This window comes from Mauremys mutica, chromosome 2 (genome assembly GCF_020497125.1).
Source record: "Mauremys mutica isolate MM-2020 ecotype Southern chromosome 2, ASM2049712v1, whole genome shotgun sequence".
Classification (NCBI taxonomy): Eukaryota; Metazoa; Chordata; order Testudines; family Geoemydidae; genus Mauremys; species Mauremys mutica.
This window is the reverse complement of record NC_059073.1, coordinates 251717696-251738402: the sequence shown is the minus strand read 5'-3', so window position 1 is coordinate 251738402 and position 20707 is coordinate 251717696. Positions and strand designations below refer to the sequence as shown.

The following is a 20707-nucleotide window of genomic DNA, read 5'->3' as shown; positions in this document are numbered from 1 at the left end:
AGCTTAAATCAGCCTCTGTACCAAATGACTGCTGGATAGCCAATGTGATGCTGATTTTTAAAAAGGGCTCCAGAGGTGATCCTGGCATTACAGGCCAGTAAACCTAACTTCAGTACCAGATAAACTGGTTGAAACTACGATAAAGAACAGATTTATCAGATATGTAGATGAACATAGTATGTTGGGGAAGAGTCAACATGGCTTTTGTAATGGGAAATCATTCTTCATCAGTCTATTAGTATTCACTGAGGGGGTCAACAAACATGTAGACAAGGGTGAAAGGGTGATCCAGTAGATATAGTATATTTGGACTTTCAGAAGGCCTTTGACAATGTTGCTTATCATAGGTTCTTAAGCAAAGTAAGCAGTCATGGGATAAGAGGGAAGGTCCTCTCATGGATCAATAACTGTTTAAAAGACAGGAAACAAAAGTAGGTATAAATGGTTGGCTTTCACAATGGAAAAAGATAAATAACAGGATCCCCCAAGGATCTGTACTGGGACCAGTGCTATTTAACATATTCATAAATGATCTGGAAAAAGGGGTAAACAGTGAGGTGGCAAAGTCTGTAGACAATACAAAATTACTCAAAATAGTTAAGTTCAAAGTAGACTGCAAAGATTTACAAAGGGATCTCACAAAACTGGGTGACCGAGGAATAAAATGGCAGATGAAATTCAATGTTGATAAATGCAAAGTAATGCACATTGGTAAACATAATCCCAACAATACTGTATCTTCATCAGTGACTTAGATAATGACATAGGGTACACTTATAAAGTTTGTGGACGATACCAAACTGGGAGGAGTTGCAAGTGCTTTGGAGGATAGGTTTAAAATTCAAAACAATCTGGACAAACTGGAGAAACAGGCTGAAGTAAATAGGATGAAATTCAATAAAGATAAATGCAATGTACTCTACTTAGGAAGGAATAATCAGTTACATGCATACAAAATGGGAAAAGACTGCCTAGGCAGGAAGATTGCAGAAAGGGATGTGAGGATCATAGTAGATCACAAGCTAAATATGAGTCAACAGTGTAACACTGTTGCAAAAAACCAAACATCATTCTGGAATGTATTAGCAGGCATATTGTAAGCAAAACACAAGAATTAATTCTTTCACTCTATTCTGCGCTGATTAGTCCTCAACTGGCCTATTGTGTCCAGTTCTGGGTGCCACATTTCAGGGAAGATACCTTTCAGGACAAACTGAAGAAAGTCCAGAGAAGGGCAACAAAACTGATTAAAGGTCTAGAAAACAAGACCTAGAAAAATTGGGTTTGTTTAGTCTGGAGAAGAGAAGACTGAGAGGGGACATAATAGTTTTCAAGTATGTAAAAGGTTGTTACAAGAAGCGGGAGGAAAAGTGACCTCTGAGGATAGGACAAGAAGCAATGGGCTTGAATTGCAGCAATGGCTGTTTAGGTTAGACATTAGGAAAAACTTCCTGTCAGGCTGGTTAAGCATCAGAATAAATTGCCTAGGGAGGTTGTGGAATCTTTGCCATTGGAGATTTTTAAGAGCAGGTTAGACAAACACCTGTCAGGGATGTTTAAAACAAACATAAGGAAGTACTTTTTCACACAACACACAGTCAACCTGTCAGACTGGTTGACAGTGGATTTTGTGAAGGCCAAAAGTATAACTTGGTTAAAAAAAGCGTTGGACCTATCCTCTGTGAACTTATCTATCAATGGCCATTAGCCAAGATGGTCAGGAAGGCAACCCCATGCTCTGAGTGTCCCTAAACCTCTGACTGCTAGAAGCTGAGACTGGACGATAGGAGAATGGATCACTTGATAAATTGCCAGTTCTGTTCACTTTCTCTGAAGCATCTGGCACCAGCCATTGTTGGAAGATAGGAGACTGGGCTAGATGGACTATTGGTCTGACCGTGTATGGCCATTCTTATGTTCTTTAAAAAAAAAAAAAAGGGGGGGGGGCAAGACAGTTTAACCACGCTTGGAAATACATTTAGTTGAGTTTTACGAACCTGAAGCTGAGGTTCTAGTGTGAAGCAAACTAATGCAGATCACCTTTCTCTGGTAAATTTTGTATTTGACATTGCTCGGTTGGCTCAAACGCTTTCTAAAGTTTATTATTCCAGCATCCAATACCGTGCTAAGGACTTCACAGCAAATAGGAAGACACAGTTCTTTCTGCAATACATCTGATATTGGAAAAATTACATACATACATAATGTTACACACACGAGGAACCACTGCATTTTGTGGTGTGGGTGGCAAATAGGGTGACCAGACGTCCCGATAAAATCGGGACCGTCCCAATATCTGGGTGGTTGTCCCGTGTCCCAATTTGTCCCAATATTTTGCTCCACCGGCAGCACTTGGCTTTTTTTTTTCTTTTTCCTCTGCCGGTGGACCCGCCCCACCCCATGTGTCCCGATATTTTCTTCATCTCTTCTGGTCACCCTAGTGGCAAACATTAAGGAAAGGTGTCTGTGTGAAAAGGAGAGGGAAGAGTGAAAGATGACTCCCAAGTTATGGGGCCTGGCCACAGGGAGAATGACAGTGTTATCAATAATAACATAAGATAGGCAAAGTAGAGAAGGTTTAGGAGGAACATGGAGTTATAGCTACATTAACATTGCCCTTCCTTCCCACACACAAGTCGTTATTTTAGCTCAGTTAGCCATTACCTTACAGGCATGTAGGACTTTACAAATGTTAAAACACTCTTTTCTTTGCGTTTAAGGTCACATTGTGCTGTTTTAACATCTCACCTTGATTGGGAACAGGTTTTGGGTTAAAGTGCTAATGCTGAAAATGATTTGGGAAATAATGTACACTACGTCAATTGACTCTTAAGGAAATTGGTGAAGATTATGCTTTAAGTCCATCAGTAAGACCCAATCTAATATTGCAGGTTGTATTTGTTTTCTGTTGTGCTCCCATACTGCTAGTGTTACAGCTCCACAGCATTTTTCAGCAAAGATGTCTATAGCAAGAGGCTCAGAAATGCCAATTGTAATTAAAATGGGAACAAAGCCTATAGAGGTGACAGTATCTTCATGTATATTGCTTCTCACACTGAGTTTTCAGATTGCTCGCTTGAGGAGAATGAGTGCTGCTTAGCTGTAAACAAAAGAGTCATGCAATTTTTTGCATCTCTACTCTCCATGCTGTTTTCATTTTCTTTTTGTTGTTTGCTTCTTGATCCTTCCCCCACCAGTTCTGTCATGTTTTAAAAAATATAAAATTCTCCCCACTTTTCGAGTCCTCTGTCAATATAAGCATTTTTATTTTGAAACCAACCGCATTTTGTCCCCCCGCTACCTTTTGAAAAACCTCCCCAAGTCGGGTGTTCTCACCTGCCTCTCTTGCTGTCTTAAGGAAAGTCCCAAACCTCTTTGCTCCCCTCCAATCCAACTACTGGCATCCCTGAGTCTCTCTTGTCACAATAAGAATGCCCCCGGCCCAGTCAGTTTTCTTTCAATGAGCTACAGGTACTCTTGGGATCCCCTTTCATTGGATGGACTCCAGCCTTCAGATTCTCAGTCATTCATTAGACTTTGCACAGCCCCCCTGCTTAGGGTCCACTGTCTTTGCCCCCTCCCCGCCTTTCCAGTGTAAATCATTCTAATACCTATCCTCTCTATGGTCCCCATCCTGTAATGAGCTCTGTGTGAGTAGACCCTGTGCCCATGAGGAGCACTGCTGCTTTTATTGAGGCTCCATTGAGGGGCACAGGGCCCACCCACATGGAACTCATTGCAGGATTGTGGCTTACATGAAATGACTGAATCTGTTCTGCAGTGCAGCATCTGGTGGCAATAATCCAGGTCAAATTTTCCTCCCTGTTTTTTTCAGAAATGGAGCAAAATATAAGAAGTGCATTATTGCATCATGTGTTAATATATTAAATACACTAAATACATTGTGGAACCACAAACTTTAAAAACAAAAACTGCTTGAACTCTGAAGACACATTGCATTCTAAGTTATCAATATGCACCTCCCAAAAGCTTGAGACTTCAATTACAAATGAGTTTTCTGACTCTGGATGGGGTGGCTGGGATGCCATTATTAACACTGACAAAAGAGGAACCCAACATAAAATTTCTGAGACTACTTCAAGTTTTCCAGCCTGTTGCAGCTCTGATTTAACAGTCAACTTTAGAAATTTTTTAAGAAATGCAACATTCTGCGACAAATTCCTTCTCCTTATATGGAGAAAATTTGCTCAGATTGTTGTGAATTTAGTAGCTTGTGACCCTGTGTTAAGAGATTGGCTGAAGCAGTGTGGTTTGTTTGGCTTTTCAAGTGCCTTAGTTGTCATGTTTTGCCTTTCCAGAGGTAAAGCCCTTTGTTAATTTTGATATTTAGTATAAGTTTTGGATTCACGAAGAGCAGAGCACTCAGTAGCTCCCTGACCCTCACCTATAAACTTCAGTGGGAGTTGCTGGAAGCACAGCATAACTGAAAATCAGGTCAGTTATTTTGTTAAATATGGGCTTAAGAGCCTAGTTTTAGTCAAAACAATTTTTCCCAACTTTTGCCTCTAGCGTATTTTACACTTTCCAAGTTTCCCAATGTTGCTTGCTAAAGTTATCTCCTTTTCCCCCTTTAAATTCTCGTCCTGATTCTAAAATGGTGAGGGGAATTTAATAATAATAATAATAATAAAAGCAAAGGCCAAGCTCACAATCTGCAAAATCTACATACCGTATAAGAGCACAAAGTTAGCTAATACCACCCCTTTGCTAAAATTTGTGGTAGCATGCATGCTAAATCAGCAACTAGGGAAAACTGTGCCCATATTTGTAACATGGAATTTACAGCAGGCCAGGGGTCAAACCTTGCCTTCCTGCTAAAACACATTACTTCACTGTGCAGAGATAGGGCAGTAACTCAGCAAAATTAGGTTACGGGCTAGTTTGGATGACTGATATCTCCTTCCTTAACTAAGTACTGATCCAAGGCTGCAAAGGATTGTGAGGCACCTGTAAGGTATTTTTTTAGGAACAGAGGAGAGAGACAGACACAAGCTAGCTTGCTATTAAACTGGTTGACGTACCTACCTGCTTGGGAGGGCAGTTATTTTCTACAGAAATAGCAGAACAACCATTTGTTGCTCAACTGGCCTTTGCACAAATAGGTCAATATATTTTGCTGAGTTCATATGTTAGTCTTCACACTCAGAGCTGGAGATTCCTGCCCTGCACATTCACCACTTACTTTTTGTCTCTAATAGTAACTAACTTATTGTTTGCTGTATAAAGTCCTGTCTGGAAGGCTGCTTACCCCCACATGTTGGCTGGAATCTAGCATCGCACTCTGAGTTGAATGTTGCAAAAAACAGACTGTGATAAATCTGCTGACAATACCATAGAAGAATGATGCAGGTGTCATCTCATTTCTGCGTGACTAATGTTGTGAACATTTTCAGTTTTGCTTCTAATCAGCTAGGCTAAATTTACTGAAAACAGAAAAGGTGTGTTGTGTTGTTTTTTTTGGCTGAAGAAAGCAAGGATCAGTAAGATTAAACTGGATTCTGCAGGCAAGTTCACTTTTACCATCTTGTCTGTTTTATCTTCTCCTGATTCCTTCCCTGAGTTTCCTTTAGTGTTCAAGTACACTTTGTATTTCCTTAACTTCTACTTAGTTCAGTTAGTATTAGATGCAACATAAGGACTATGGATAAAATTTTCACAAGTGCTTAAGGCCCATTGACTGTCGGTTGGACTTAAGCCACTGAAGAAGCCTAGGTACTTTTTGAAAATATTACTGTTTGATTGTATTTGACTGAAAATACAGGTTAGCACAACAAATGATTTCTCTGATATCTTCCTTTCTGAACTACATACATGGAAATTTTAGAAGAGGCCATCTTACTTTGAAAATGTGGCTCTGTTCTTGCTACTATTGACTCTTCTCCACTGTGAGGTAGATACACAATTTGTTGGGATGGGTAAATGGGATCTTACTAGACCAGGGGTAGGCAACCTCTGGCACAGGTGCCGAAGGTGGCACACAAGCTGATTTTCAGTGGCACTCACACTACCCGGGTCCTGGCCACCGGTCCGGGGGGCTCTGCATTTTAAATGAAGCTTCTTAAACATTTAAAAGCCTTATTTACTTTACATACAATGATAGTTTAGTTATATATTTTAGACTTATAGAAAGAGACCTTCTAAAAACATTAAAATGTATTACTGGCACGTGAAACCTTAAATTAGAGTGACTAAATGAAGATTCGGCACACCACTTCTGGAAGGTTGCCGACCCCTGTACTAGACCAATGACAAGCACTCTTGTGCAACACCTCAGAGCTATAAATTACCCAGGAGCAGTGGATATAAAAGTGTCCCAGTCAAACCCCTTGAAAGGTAGAAGGTTAGGTATGCTGCCCATTCTGCAGAAAATGCTTAGAGAGAACTTGAGGAGGAGGAGTCTTACTTTGCTCTCTCTGTTGTCATACTTGTGACTGCTGTGGGTTTTTCTCCTCTGATGTGCAGTCACCCTTCATGTACTAGGTAGGGGATTCAAAACCAAGTCTCAGAGCAACATGATCTGCATCTGCAGTTTGCTGTCCTACAACGCATCTCTGGATGTGCTTTGTGAAGAATCCCACTGGTACGCCTGTGGCTTCTGTATCTCTATCCTCTATACTTGCCCTTGCTTGTTGCTTCTATTTAATTCACTTTACTAAAAGCACATCTGTCTATACCTCCATGTACATATAAAATATTATAAAAACATAGAACTCTATCAGATCAATCCACAAAATCCTCCCCCACTTGCTCACCATAAAATTCCTCCTCCTAAACCAACATGGGGCAAATCTATCCTAAATCCACTTGTGGTGCACAACATCCTTAACTGTGTGAGGGAAAACCTTGGTGAATAAATAGGCCTTGCAGAATGCCATTAAGATTAATAGATCTGAGCTCAGGATAAGGGGAGTAAGTTCTAGAGTCAAGGACCCTTGCAGAGAATGTTGTTCCTTATTTGATAGCTTGAGTTCCACAGCTGATCACAACTGCTTCAGTATCTACTATGAGAAGAGAGGCAGTCTCTTGGGTAGCCAGGCCATTTTAGGTCTTAATAGGTCAATCTTCACCTGGGAATCAGCTGGGAGCAAGTGGTGAATCTGAAGTGTACATCTGTGTGAAATACCACTCAAACAGGCCAGCCATCTTATTCTGCAGCAGCTGCAATTTCCAAGTGGTCCTAAGGTCTTATGACAACGAGGGACGCCTATATCAGGGGCGGTCAAATTGATTGACCTTCCGAGCTGCATATATTAATCTTCAGAAGTTCGAGAGCCGCGCTCAGGCAGGCACGCCCCAAGAGGCTGAAACCCCGAGACTCCCCCTCACCGCTAGGCAGAAACTAGAGGCAATGTGAGGGGAGGCAAGTGGGGTCACATCTGCCCCCTGATTTTTCCAGACTTTTGACACCTGGTGCTGCCGGGCCCCCTCCCTGCACCGCAGCTGCTGGAGCCAGCAAGCTGGGAGCTATGGCTGTGGGGAGAAGTAGCAGCAAGTGGCTGAGAGCTGCAGGGAGGGGCTGCTGAGGGTAAGAGGAGGATGTGACTCAAGCTTTGGGGGGGGCTGAACCTTTAAATTGTGCCCCACCCCCTCTCAGCAGGCACCAGTTGTCTCAGGTAGAAGCCCCTAGCCCCAGCCCCTTGCTGCAGGGGAGAAGCCCTGAGCTCCCCCCCAGTCTGGTAGATGGAGAATGGGGCAGCATGGGGGGCTCATCAAGCTGTACTTGAACTATAAAAGAGCCGCATGCGGCTCGCGAGCCACGGTTTGGCCAGCCCTGGCTTATACAGTCAACATGGCTTATCCATTGTCTGTATTTGTTTGTGTCTCACTATATCCCAGTACCCTTTGTGAACAACGAGCTGGCTATGGTTATTTTTTCATATGTTCTGGGGACTGTGGCACTCAAACAATACCTCATCTTCCCTATGCACACGGATAATTCAGTCTGCTTCTCAAATTTGTGGTGGTTGTTGGAGTTACTTGCTCTTCCTATTTTTGAGCTCATATTTTTCCTTGTGCATCTGCTGAATTCACATCATCCTTTTCCCGCCCAGGCTGCTTTCTTAGCCGTTTCTCTTGTAGGCTTTTCTCTGGCTCTTTTATGTGTGTGTTGTTGCAATTCCTGTGGGCTTTGGCAGCCTGCTGGGCATGCCGTGTCTTTCCTGTCACTCTTCCCAGCTAACCACGCCCTCCTCTTTGATCCACAGCTACACAAGGTATAATTTTCACTTTACCAACACAGTATTCTGCATCACGATGACATGCTCCCCAGTGTCTACTTTACTTGCAGCAACTTAATTTACACATCTTCAACTCACTTTTCATGGCTTGTTCCTTTTAGCTTCATTTTAGTATTTGGAATGGTCACCATGTTGATCAGGTACCTTTGTATCCCTTCTGCCAGGTGAAGTTGGCAGCAGCAAAGGCCAGGTTTAACATCTAGGGGTTCCTTTGGGCATTACAACACAAAACCAACCTGAGTGCCCACCCAGTAATCTGGGAAAATTTAACACCATCCCTGCGTATCTCTAAGAGACAATACTTCCCCACTGTCGAGTACTGAGTCTGAGAACTTTTATTAAAAAGGAAAGGGAACCAAGCTTTAGCTTGGGAAAACACCCCAACCAATTAAAAAATAAGTGTTCATAAGTCAACCCGACTCCATAGTGCATTAGGCAGTGTCCTTTGCCTCAGTTTCCCATCTTGTGATGGGAAAGTCCAACAAATGAATGTCCCTTTAACAAATCACATCACTCTCCTCTCCCTCCACTGTACCCTACTGACAGTTTGCTGTCCTGGGTCAACAAAGACCCAGAGTTCACAGGTGCGTTCATTTGGGTTCATCTTCCACACTCTGAGGGCATGGGGAGAGAAGGGAGAAGTATCCAGCAATGACTCAGCTACAGCTGACGCTTCTGCAGCTGACGCAGTTGTCCTCGTTCACTCTGCCGTCACCACCTGATAAGACCATCACTGGCTGCTGCTGCCGCCATTGTTCGCTCTGGTGGTGGTGCTGCTGTTGCTTCTCTGCTGCCACCTGCCACTCTGTGCAATGCCACATTCTGAGGTTCCACCACTTAACCCAGCTTTCCGTGGGGAGCCTCGCTGCTAGTGCAGGCTGGGCAATCTCCCTTATAGCAACACTGTCCTGCAGCAGATCTAAGGCTCAACAGTGAGACCTGATTATCGGTGATTTCAGCTCTAGTGATCACTTAGCAAAACAAAGACTCAATTGTCTTTGTCACAGGTCAAATGTTGTCTAGGACTCTTAGGCAGAGCCCACACCACAGGTATGAACACCTGTTCCCAGCCTTTCTCTCTTTTCACCAGGATTTGGCATCCCTAACCCCTGCTTAATGAGTACAGTTCAGTTGAGGGCGAACCCCTCAATCAGGGCATGCTGAGCATGGTTCTGCTCCTCTTTTACTCATACAGTAAAAGTAACAACATTTCATTGCCCCTGCAGTCAATACCAAAGTGATTTGTTACCCAGCAATAGCCAAAATTTATCACTTTAGCAACACAACCTGTCAGCTGAATACCTAGGCAGAGTAGGTGTGTTTATGCAAATACGGTCTGATCCTGAAGTCTTTTCTCTCCAGTTCATCTCTAGATGTCAGGGGAGAGCTTCTTCAGACCCTGCTTACACCTTGATAACTCTTTCCAACAGGGTTAAGAAGATCTTCTGTGGTTGCAAAACTCTCACTGTTTTGGTTTCACAAAAGTAATTAGTTTTGAATCTTTCCCTCTGTGATTTAAATATATTCCGAGCCATTTTTTCCCTGTAGCTTACACAAAAATAGTGTGCTGCTGTAAATGAAGCAGGAACCTTTCTATTTACCCAACCAGGTAGCTGTGAAATTAATATAGATTTTAAGGCCAGATGTTACCATTACAGTAATCTAGTCTGACTTCCTGCATAGTGCATACTGGTGGTGGGGGTTATATTAAATTGTACTGCTACCCATAAGGTATTATCTGTGACATATTTTTGTGTTATATCAAGGGTTCCTAGAACATATGGATAGATGCCCTTTTTAAGCCTGTGTACCAATATAAATAAATACTTTATTAAATCACAATGACTTTTAGTTGAACTAGAGCAAATTTTTAAAAAAGATTTTAATGTAAAATGCCAAGCCATGGATAGTTTGACACTTAAATAAGTGCTAAGCATTGAAAGAAGTTACACATTCTTTTTTCTCCAGTTTAAAAGTTTTAAGAATTGTCCAGAATTGAGGATTCTACGTGAAGGATGAAAGAATCACAGTGAATGTATGCATCACAGTCTTCATTCCTATAATCAATTTCTCAAAATCCAAATGCATTGCTGAAACATATAGTAAGAGTGTGTTTATGTATACGTGGCTAGATAGTGCACATGTGTGTCTCTGTGTGTATAAGCACCTAGATACGATGGCAATTGGCATACCATGTATACTGTATTTCTATATATTGATAATAATGAACACTTTTCATCTGTAACTCGCACAGCACTTGACAAAAGTGGATAAGCATTATTATCGCCATTGTACAGGCGAGGAAACTGAGGCACAGAATGATTCTGACTTGCCCAAAGTCACGCTGTGAGTCAATGATAGAGCTGGGACAGAAACCAGGTGTCTTGTGTCGTAGTAATAAAAATAATAATGATAATTTAATGGTAATAGGAAATATGTGCATGTTTGGGGGACAGAATAAGCACTAAAGCCTTGTCTACATTGGCAGCAGGTTGTAGAGTACTGGTAATACACAGTGAAAGGCCGGCTGCATCCACTCTTGTCACTGCGGTGTGCAGCAATGAAAGGCTGCGGCAAGGTGGAGGCAGAGGGGAAAGGCTCCTACAGCAGGGAGGCAATGGGACACTACGCTACTAAAATTAGCGATGTAAATGTGAGAGGCACTGCGTGGGCTTAGAGAGAGCCGTACAGGGTACATGTAGGGCATTCCACTCTACTCGCCTAAGCCGTGTCTCACCATCTACGCTGCTGTTTATACCTGTGCTAGCTGACTGTGTAATGTATATATTCTACACGCCGCCATAAGTGTAGACACGTCTTACGGAATCCCTAAACTAGATGTCATTGTGCACCGATGTGTTTTCCATTTGAGAATGACCCAATACTTTCCAATAGGAGATCAAATAAGACTTCAAGGTACAAAATTATAAACTATGTTACCCTTCTGCAGCCATGCTACCAGCTCTGCTCTGCGACCCTTCAGACTTAGAGTGGTTTCTGCAGGCTCCCAAGGGAGATAAAAGCATGGCAAGGAACACTGCCTTCTGTTCTTTCCTATGCTATCTGTCCCAGTTTCATGCTGCTTTCCTCCCCTCTGCTCAGATAATGGGAAGAGAGTACCTAACCCATGGTCTTTACTTTCAGGAACAAATTTGTTCTTCGAGTGATCGCTCATGTGTATTCCACAATAGGTGTGCGTGCTTGCCACGTGCACCAGTGCTGGAAGTTCTTCCCCTAGCAGTACCCATAGGGGAGTGCCCCAGCGACCCCTAGAGTGGCACCTCCATGGTGCGGTATAAGGGGCACTGCGCATTCCCCCTACCCTCAGTTCCTTCTTGCCACCAGTGAAGGTGCTTCAGAACTGCTCAGCTCCAGGCCAAAGGGGGGCTCAGGCCCATCTAGGACCTGTGAGGTCTGAACCAGTACATGGTGAAGCTCAAGTTCCACATGGTCTTCCTGGCATCCATCATCCCCTCCCTGGACCCGGGGACTGGTATGTTGCCTTCGATCTGCAGGAGGCGTACTTCCACATTCATATATTCAAGGGGCACAGGCAGTTCCTCTGTTTCACGGTGGGGCAGGAACACTACCAATTTATGGTCCTCCCATTTGCCCTGTCCACTGCCCCCAGGGTATTCATGAAACGCATATTGGTGGCAGCTGCCTACCTCAGGCGCCAGGGGGTCCAGATCTTCCCCTATCTGGTTGGTCAAGTGCAGCTCCCAGTTGCAGGTGTGGGATCACGTGGCGCTCCTTCTATCCACGTGCACCACTTTGGGCCTGTTGGTAAACAACACCAAGTCCATGTTAGTCCCGGTACTACGCATAGAGTTTATCGGGGCGGTCCTGGACACCTCGTCGACCAGAGCCTCCCTCCCACTGGACATGTTTGAGACCCTGAAGGTGCTCATCGACATGGTCACAAGGTTTCTGGTGACAACAGCCAGAGCGTGCCTCCAGCTCTTGGGTCACATGTTGGCGTGTGCATATGTGGTCCGTCATGCCAGACTCAAGATGAGGCCTCTCCAGCTCTTATTGGCCTTGGAGTTCTCCCAGGCAAGGAACAGGATGGACAAAGTCCTCAAGGTGCCCAAGCCAGTGATCACCTCCCTACGGTGGTGGTCCTCCCCGAGAAACATGCTCCAAGGGGTCTGGTTCAGGGGCAGGGTGTCTGACACCTCGGACCTAGGATGGGGGGACCCAGGTTGGGAGCGTTCAGACACAGGGTCTGTGGTTGGCTCAGGATCTGACCCTCCACCTAAACGTCAAGGAGCTCAGAGCAGTACGACTGGTGTGCATGGCCTTCCACTCTCACCTGGAGGGCCGGGTGGTCAGGGTCCTTATGGACAACACGGCCGTGATGTTCTACATCAACAGGCAAGGCAGGGCTTGATCCTCTGCTCTCTGCCACCAAGTCCTCAGGCTGTGGGACTTTTGTATAGCGCCACCCCAGGGGTCACTAGGGTGCTCCCTTACGGGTACTTCTAGGGGAAAAACTTCCGGCACTGGTGCACGTGGCGAGCATGCACACCTATTGTGGAATAGACATGAGCAACACATCTTGAAGAACACCAGTTATGGAAAAGATAACTGTCTTTTCTTTATCTCTGTGCATGCTCCATTTAAAAAATATATTAATAGAATATTTGCCATTTCTAGAACAATAGGTGTCCCTATGACCAGTGACTTTTGTACCTCTTTTGAAGAGGATTTTTATTTAATCTTTCTTGTACAAATAATACATCTATTTCAAATAATCTGTTAACGTCTATTGGACATCCTTACTTTAAACATAATACTTAGTACCTAGTTACCATTGTGACTTATCCATATAATGTACATTTCACTGGTATGGCACAGAGCAAACTGCAAACAGAGCTGTTTTCTTAATCTTAGAAACTGCCAGTAATAATTCATATTCTTTCAATAGTCAAGTGTTAAAAAGAGAGCGGTTGAGTCCACGCACACACAAACACACACAGTATCTGTGCACATGTATAGAGGCGTGTGTATGTATATATATTTGTATAAAATATGATTAGTTATGCTTAATGTAGTTTGTCTTGACAGGAGGGTGTGGATGTGGAGGTAAATATTCTTTCACTCTGTTCATACATGCTTCTTACTCAAAAACAAGAGCTATAAAATTGTGCCTTCTTGCCTATGAACCTAAATTGTGAATTCTTTGAAGAATTGATGGATTTGTTCCCAGAGTCCCAGTTGTAATATTTTAGCTGTGCAAAAATGAATATTCTAAATCTACCATGTCTCTTGGAAGCCTTAGATCTTTTATCAAGCGTATCATAATAAACAGCCACTCTAGAAAATAGTCCCTAATTTATTACTTACTTCATTGATTTCTGCTTTTTTAAATAAAGCAACTAGATACTTTTTTTTAAAGAGTTGCAGGTAAAAATATGATAGAAGCTGAAAAGATATATTGGCAGGTTCACATTATGCTATTGAATACTTACATTGTTAGCAGAACTGGTAAAGTTATGAGTAATTCTTTTCTGGAAAAGAAATATATATAATCCATGTTTACACTGAACTTTCTCAAAGGTTTATGATTAAAAGAAATATTTCATTGAATGTGAGATCAAATTTTCTTCTATGGAGTAATATGAAGTGACTAAAATGATTAGATTTACTTTAATAGCAGGTTTGCTTTGAAAGCAGAATGCTAGCAGAGTATGGCTTTATTACGATTATTAACTCTGGCCTTTGGACATCTGTTTGTGAAGCTGCTATAACTACAGAATATGTTTTGTTGAATACGAGGGATTTATTTGGTTTTAGAAAAGTTTATATTTTTATGTAAATGGATAACTATGTATCGTGAGTCAAATTTGTAATACAAATTAATTTTTCAGAGATATGAGCATAATATCTGGAATTTGAGAACAGTACATATATATTTATCTTTCAAAGTCTGTGCTTGCTAGAGCTTTGAACTAAGTTTCAACTCTAGCCAGCAATAAAATTCCTCACAACATAAACAGATTGGAATCCTAGTGGTGGATTTTACATATTGAACCCATTAAGGGCATTATATTTAAAACATTTATTACATTTATAAGTAACTGAAGAACTTGTGATAATAAATAGTATTCCATTCTTACCTTTTGTTCCCTAAACGTGCATTATCCATATTATGCACAAAAAACCAATTAGCCCTCAATTGCTTTATATTCATTAGTATTAGATTTTGTTAATGATGCATGATAAGAGCATTGCATTGTTTCTAATCTTTGACATTTTCCCATAAACAGTCCTGTTTTCTCTATGTAATTCATTTGGGTTTTGTTGGCATTACAGTCTGTTTTGGAAAATGTGTAATGTATACGTTTTATTAGGATTTTTTTAAACATCTGGTTCAAATGGTCTGAAGCTCACTTATGTTTTTAAAATATACACAATTTATTATGTGCTATATACATTTACATAAACCCATAGTTGTTTAACACCTTTCATGCAAAGCTCGCTGGAAACAGTTGACTAATTTTGGAATTTCATTGTAATTTTAAAACAGTAAACAAAAATGGTAATTGAATTTAGACTTTTTAAAATTCTCCTGAGTCTAAATATTCTATCCATCAGCTCCTAGTGATAACCAGAGGGCCAGAGTGAACAAAGACCCTAGATGAGAATTAATTTAAATAATGTTTAAAGATGGTAAGAAGCTCTGCAGCTTATCTCAAGGAATTTTTGGAGCTGGGGGAGAGGAGGAAGAGAGAGGAAGCCTATTGGTTTAGAAAGGAATAAGACCATGAAATGATTTTATAATCACTATTGTCTTTAATAGGAACCCATGAAGCAATTAGCAATGTGGATGGGAGGTGCTGAGATAAGTGAAATACCCTTATCTTGATTGGGGAGAAAAGTGAGCATAGAGTTGCTTTATAAACAATCCTAGATGTCAGAAGATACAGCAAGCCTGTCATATTGTCAGGTTGCCTAAAGGTTCTCTATGTAGCAGTATTTCCTACTTATCTTTAATAATAATAATAATAATTAATCCAATATTGAATATACTAACATAAGGGATAGAAGACATAGTCATAGAAGACAAAGATTAAGCCATTCATCTTGGTATTATTGTAAAGTATGATCTGATTATCTTCCAAATAAATTCTTGGGCAGATTTTAATAGGTTGGGGAGCTAATTTTCAGCATGACAGTTTTCTTCAGTGTTGATTGTAAGGATTCTGTGATAGCCGCATCTGCACTTCTGACAAGGCATGACAAGGTTGAGATTGCCTCAGTGGGAACAGCTGGAAGAGGAAAATTCATCCAGTTATTACTGTTAACTGATGATAATTCACCTTCTATTGCCCCAAAATACGCACTTAAGGAAGAGAATGAACTAAAGTAAAAGAGCTCTTAGCAATCGAATAATTAACTGGAACAGGATCAGATGAAAATTGTTTTTTTGAAAGGTAAGAGACTGGTATCATCAGGACAAAAACAGTCCCTGAGCAACCAAGCATTCAAGATGAGTTGAATCATTTCAATAGCATTAATAGTTGCCCAGAGCTCTACTAAAGCAAATGACAAATATCATACAAAATGCTAATGATAAGTACGTTTCTCCCCTCAACTGCCTCATCCATTGCAAATTAAGAACACTAAGATTCACTGATATTGATGTTCTAGTTTTTCTACTTCCCTTGCCAGTCTCTGGTAAAATTAATTGACTAGGTAAAAGAAAGACCAATAACCTCAGACTAAAAAGAAGAGCATAACCTATATAACACGACCCCTTCCTAACGCTTCCTCTCCCTATTTACCAGTCGTTATCTCTTGTTACATTTCCCCCACTGCCCCTTCTCCTCCACTCTACCAGTGATGCCAGCCTCAATATCTTATTTGTCTGCTTCTCCCACTGACCTCCACGTTGCCATCTTAGACGTAGACCTGGCCTAGGTCTGCAAAACCCCTCCTGAACATTTTTCCTGCACCTTTCCTTTGTGTATTGAGATTTTAAACTTGTTAGACACCTGGTGCATTTTGTTACAACAATCTAAATACAAATAAATGTCAAGTATCAGAGGGGTAGCCGTGTTAGTCTGGATCTGTAAAAGCAGCAAAGAGTCTTGTGGCACCTTATAGACTAACAGACGTTTTGGAGCATGAGCTTTCGTGGGTGAATACCCACTTCGTCGGATGTCAAACATTAGTAAGTGGAACCCCCTAATTTATTCTCAGATGAACTTAGTGGGACTAAGTTTCCAACAGTGACTAGTGACTGGGATACTTGGGATACCTTAAAGGGGCCTGAGCGCCCCACCCTTTGAAAAATTAGGGTGTCTTGAGTTTTGTAGGTTTGTACAGTACCTAGCACAGTAGGGCCCAACCTAGTTGATACCTTTAGGCACTATTACAGTGTAAATGTTAAATACTACTAATAAATAGGAGAATAAAAATACAGTAGCAACCCTGTAATTAAATATTAAAAAATAAAGCCTGAGGGAGCAGCTGAATTGATCACTAGATTAGATGACCGTGTCCTCTTGCTGCAAGATTCAGAAGAACATATTTTAAGGCTCAATGCAATAAGTTGCCTCCTCAACTACTGGAGTATGAAAGCTCTGTCAGTCTCCTGGGCTCTTCAGCTGTAATATATATTTTAAAAGAAATTGTAATAATAATCCCTTGTTTGCCAACTGCATCATACCATTTTAGGAATGCTACCCTCAACTAGCCTTTTCATATGCAGGGAGTCTCTTAAAGTCCTAATGCAGGAGTACACTTTTGAGGAGGAGGTTGTTGGAGATGGTGTTGGTCATCTGAGTCCTTCACCTGGATAAACTGTCTGAGCAGACTGGGCAGATTAGGGAAAAATTGTATTTAAATGTTAAATACTGGAAACTACTTCAGTTGAATAGAGCTGAAAAGAGAACAGACTTCAGTTGTGAGGGTTGATCCACGGGAGCACATTTATTTTAAACCTTATAAATGGGTGTCGTCATAATAAAAAACTAGTCTGGGCAGTGCACTCAAGAATGTACTTTAGGGAACAATCCTGCTTTAGTGGGAAATGGACAGAATGACCTAACAGATATTTTCCACCTCAAATTTCCATGACTCTTGGAAAGTACTTGTTGTGGGGCATAATTCAGGGAGAAAAGAAAATAAATATAAAGATGGGTATATCATATGTGGAATGATTGAAGTTCTGTTTGGATTAAATGATCAAAGAAATAAACCATATTTTTACAATGCTTTGCTTTCTTTAAACAAAGCCTCCAGTTTAATGCTGTGATAGAAAGGAAACAGAGACTGACTCACAGAAAGCTGAGATCACTTCTTGGATTACATGAATGTGAATATTTAAAGCTGACATTATGGAGGCTATGAAGTGTTTCTTACTGTGCCATAAGTGAATCACTGACATTGACAGGGAGAAACTAAATAATACATGATGGGAAATAAGCCCTATTATTGGAATATTCATTTTTAATTAATTTTGTGTATGTTTCTCTTTTTTTCCTTCCTCTCCTCCTTCCTCCTCCATTCTCCCCCCCTCCCCAGGGTAAATGGGAAGTTGGTGGCGCTGAAGGTGATTAGATTACAAGAGGAGGAAGGAACTCCATTTACAGCTATCAGGGAAGGTATGCACTCATGTTTAATGATTATTCATGGTTTATTTTTTAATTGCATTGCACTCACTCTCTCCAATACCATGCTATACTGAATAGCTTGAGATTTTAAATTATATGGTTATGTTCCCTGTAGGAGGCGGCTTTGGTACTTCAAAAATCAAAATGTCCCTACAACGTGGGAGTTCATGTTAAATAAAACAAATATGTGCCTCTGTGGTTTGGCTTGTCTGAGAACTGCTATTGGGTACAAGTGTCATACTAAGTAGTGTGTGTGTGTGTGTGTGGGAGGGGGGTTGTCACTGGTATAATAGGTTCGGGAAGTTTTGCTTGTTGTGAAGCAGCACCTAAAATGAGTGTGGATTTAACTTTTTGCTTATGTGAGGCCATGTTCCCTGAAAGATAGTCATATAGAAGAATCTCTGCATTTTTTGGCTGCGAGAGCCATGGTAGGTTCAGGGACAAATATAGCAAGCTCCTTAAAAACAGGATGGCTGATTACCTTTTTAAAGAACTGACTGTGTATGGTTTGGGTTTTTGTCCCCCTCCCTCTCTGCCACCTCTAAGCCAGACAGTCCAGGGATGACTCTTTTCTAGCTGTGTGTCAAAGGTCTGTCATGCTTTCTGCTCCACTCCTTCTATCCTTTCTTATCAGCCCTCCTGGCTGCTCCCGGTGACAGCTTCTGTATCTGTGCTTGGCTGCTGCAAGCTCCTTTGTAGAAGTTTCTGCACATTCCTTGTTTAAATGGGCCTACTCTGTTGGTAAGTGCCAAAGATAGGGACTGGTGGTGAAATAAGAAACGTTTTACTTTCCGGTCACTGATTCAAATTCATCTCAGAGTATGGCTACACTACGAGGCTTTTAGCGACATGGCTGTGCTGCTACAGCCGTGCCACTAAAAGGGGCACAGTGTAGCTGCTGTTTGTTGGCAGGAGAAAGGTCTCCTGCTTACAAAACACTTCCACCACCCCCACAAGTGGTACTGTTCACACTGGCGCTTTTTGTCTGTAAAACTTTTGTCATCCAGGGTGTGTGTGTGTGTGTGTGTATGTTTTTAACACCCCTGAACGACAAAAGTTTTGCCGACGAAGTGCCAGTGTAGACAAAGCCTCAGGTTGGTAGCAAGCTCTGATACAGCTGGTCAGTGGTCTGTATGAAATATCTTGACAGTCCCAGTGCAGTTCCTACGGTGGGCAGAAAGGTTCATGGCACATCAAAACACCAGCCCAATTGACACTTATCAGTCTCAGCAGAACAGACCATACATCGTTGCATAAGCATTAAGACTGTACTAACCAGTCCTTCCACGATGGGCGAGGTGCCAATTGATGGGTTAGTGTGAGGAAACTTGCGTGGTCTGTATTTGTAGTGCTGCCAGAATAATATTCATTGATTCATCTGACATATGTAACATTTTCAAACAAATATCATGTGAATTGGTATTATTGACTTCTAAACAGTTTGCTCTTGAGACCATGTTGATATTTAGGAGCATATGTAAGATGATTCCCATTTCCAGTGTTAATATCATCCCGTGTCTGTTTTGAGCTGCGGATATTTAAAATCCCCCCCCCAACTTTTTAAAGAGTGAATAGACATGATCATCATACTCATCTTCACTTGTTACCTAGGGCAGGAGTTCTGAGCCTGTTTCTTTCTGAGGCCCCCCCAACATGCTATAAAAATTCCACAGCCTGCCTGTGCCACAACAACTGTTTTTCTGCCTATCCAGTAGATTAAAAGCCATGGCCAGTGTTAGAGGGTAGCAAGCAAGGCAGCTGGGGGCCCTGCGAAGTTAAGTTGCTCAGGCTTCAGCTTTCAGCCCCAGGCAGCGGGGCTCGGGCTTTGGGTTTTTGTCCTGGGCTCCAGCGAGTCTAATGCCAGCCCTGCTCTCTGGTTTATTTCGGCAGACCCTCTGAAACCTGCTCGTGGCCCCGCAGGGGGCCCTGGATCTAGGGTTGCCAGGTGTCTGGTTTTTGACTGGAGCACCCGGTTGAAAAGGGATCTTGGCAGCCCCGGTCAGCCCAGCTAATATTCATATAATTTAAAACAGGAAAACTTTCCAGCATATAGAAGCCCACAAACAGCCTGACTTGAAATGCTAATACTCCAAGGCCCCTATCCAACAAAGCACTTAGTCATGTATAAGACTTGAAGCATGAGCACTTGCCTGATTTCAATGGGACTTCCTACATGCTTCAAATTATGTGTGTTCTTCTTTACTGGGACCTGATCCAGAGCCCATCTAAGTTAATAGGAATCTTTCCCTTGACTTCAGCAGGCTTTGGATCAAGGCCCAACAGATTTTTCTTAAAAATATTCCTGTCTTCTAGGCGGTGGAACCTCATATAGGGTTGTGGATGCCACATGGAAATCAATTTCTGTAGCTTTTGTGTGACATGGAAGCTGTGTGTGGTTTGGGGTGGGGGAGAGGAAAGGGAAAAGTGTATTTTTTATTTTTTGGTGAATGCAAACTTTAGCTTAGAACCAGAAAAGGATAGAAAAATACACTGAAAAATGTAACGGAAGATAATCTTTTCAGTATTGAGGCAGAACTGTACTAGGCATATATACGGTAGTTCTAGGTATAGAAATAAAAATAGAAGGTAGAATAAATACTTCATATTGAACTCTTGGAGAGGCCTGATACACTTTAGACTAAAAAGTGATGAGGCTGGGAGCCTCTGAGCTACTTAAACCTGCTTGAAGAGTTTTTCTTTGTCTCTATCTGCTGATTAAAGGTGCAGCTCTAGAATTTGGACTAGGAGCTAGGAAGCTACAATTTATTAACGAGGTCAAATTCTATACTTCAGTTTTTATTTGCATAGTAGTGTTGATCTAATCCA

The 20707-nt window shown here is 41.7% G+C and overlaps 1 protein-coding gene across 3 annotated transcripts in view; it reads left to right on the top strand.

Annotated features, from left to right (window-relative positions):
* Window positions 1-20707, top strand: part of CDK14 (cyclin dependent kinase 14) — a 543410-nt gene that overhangs the window by 194891 nt on the left and 327812 nt on the right. For all 3 annotated transcript variants that reach the window (XM_045003530.1, XM_045003531.1, XM_045003532.1), the window contains one exon: window positions 17793-17872. In XM_045003530.1, coding sequence (XP_044859465.1) covers window positions 17793-17872 — 80 coding nt within the window. The remainder of the gene's footprint in view (window positions 1-17792; window positions 17873-20707) is intronic.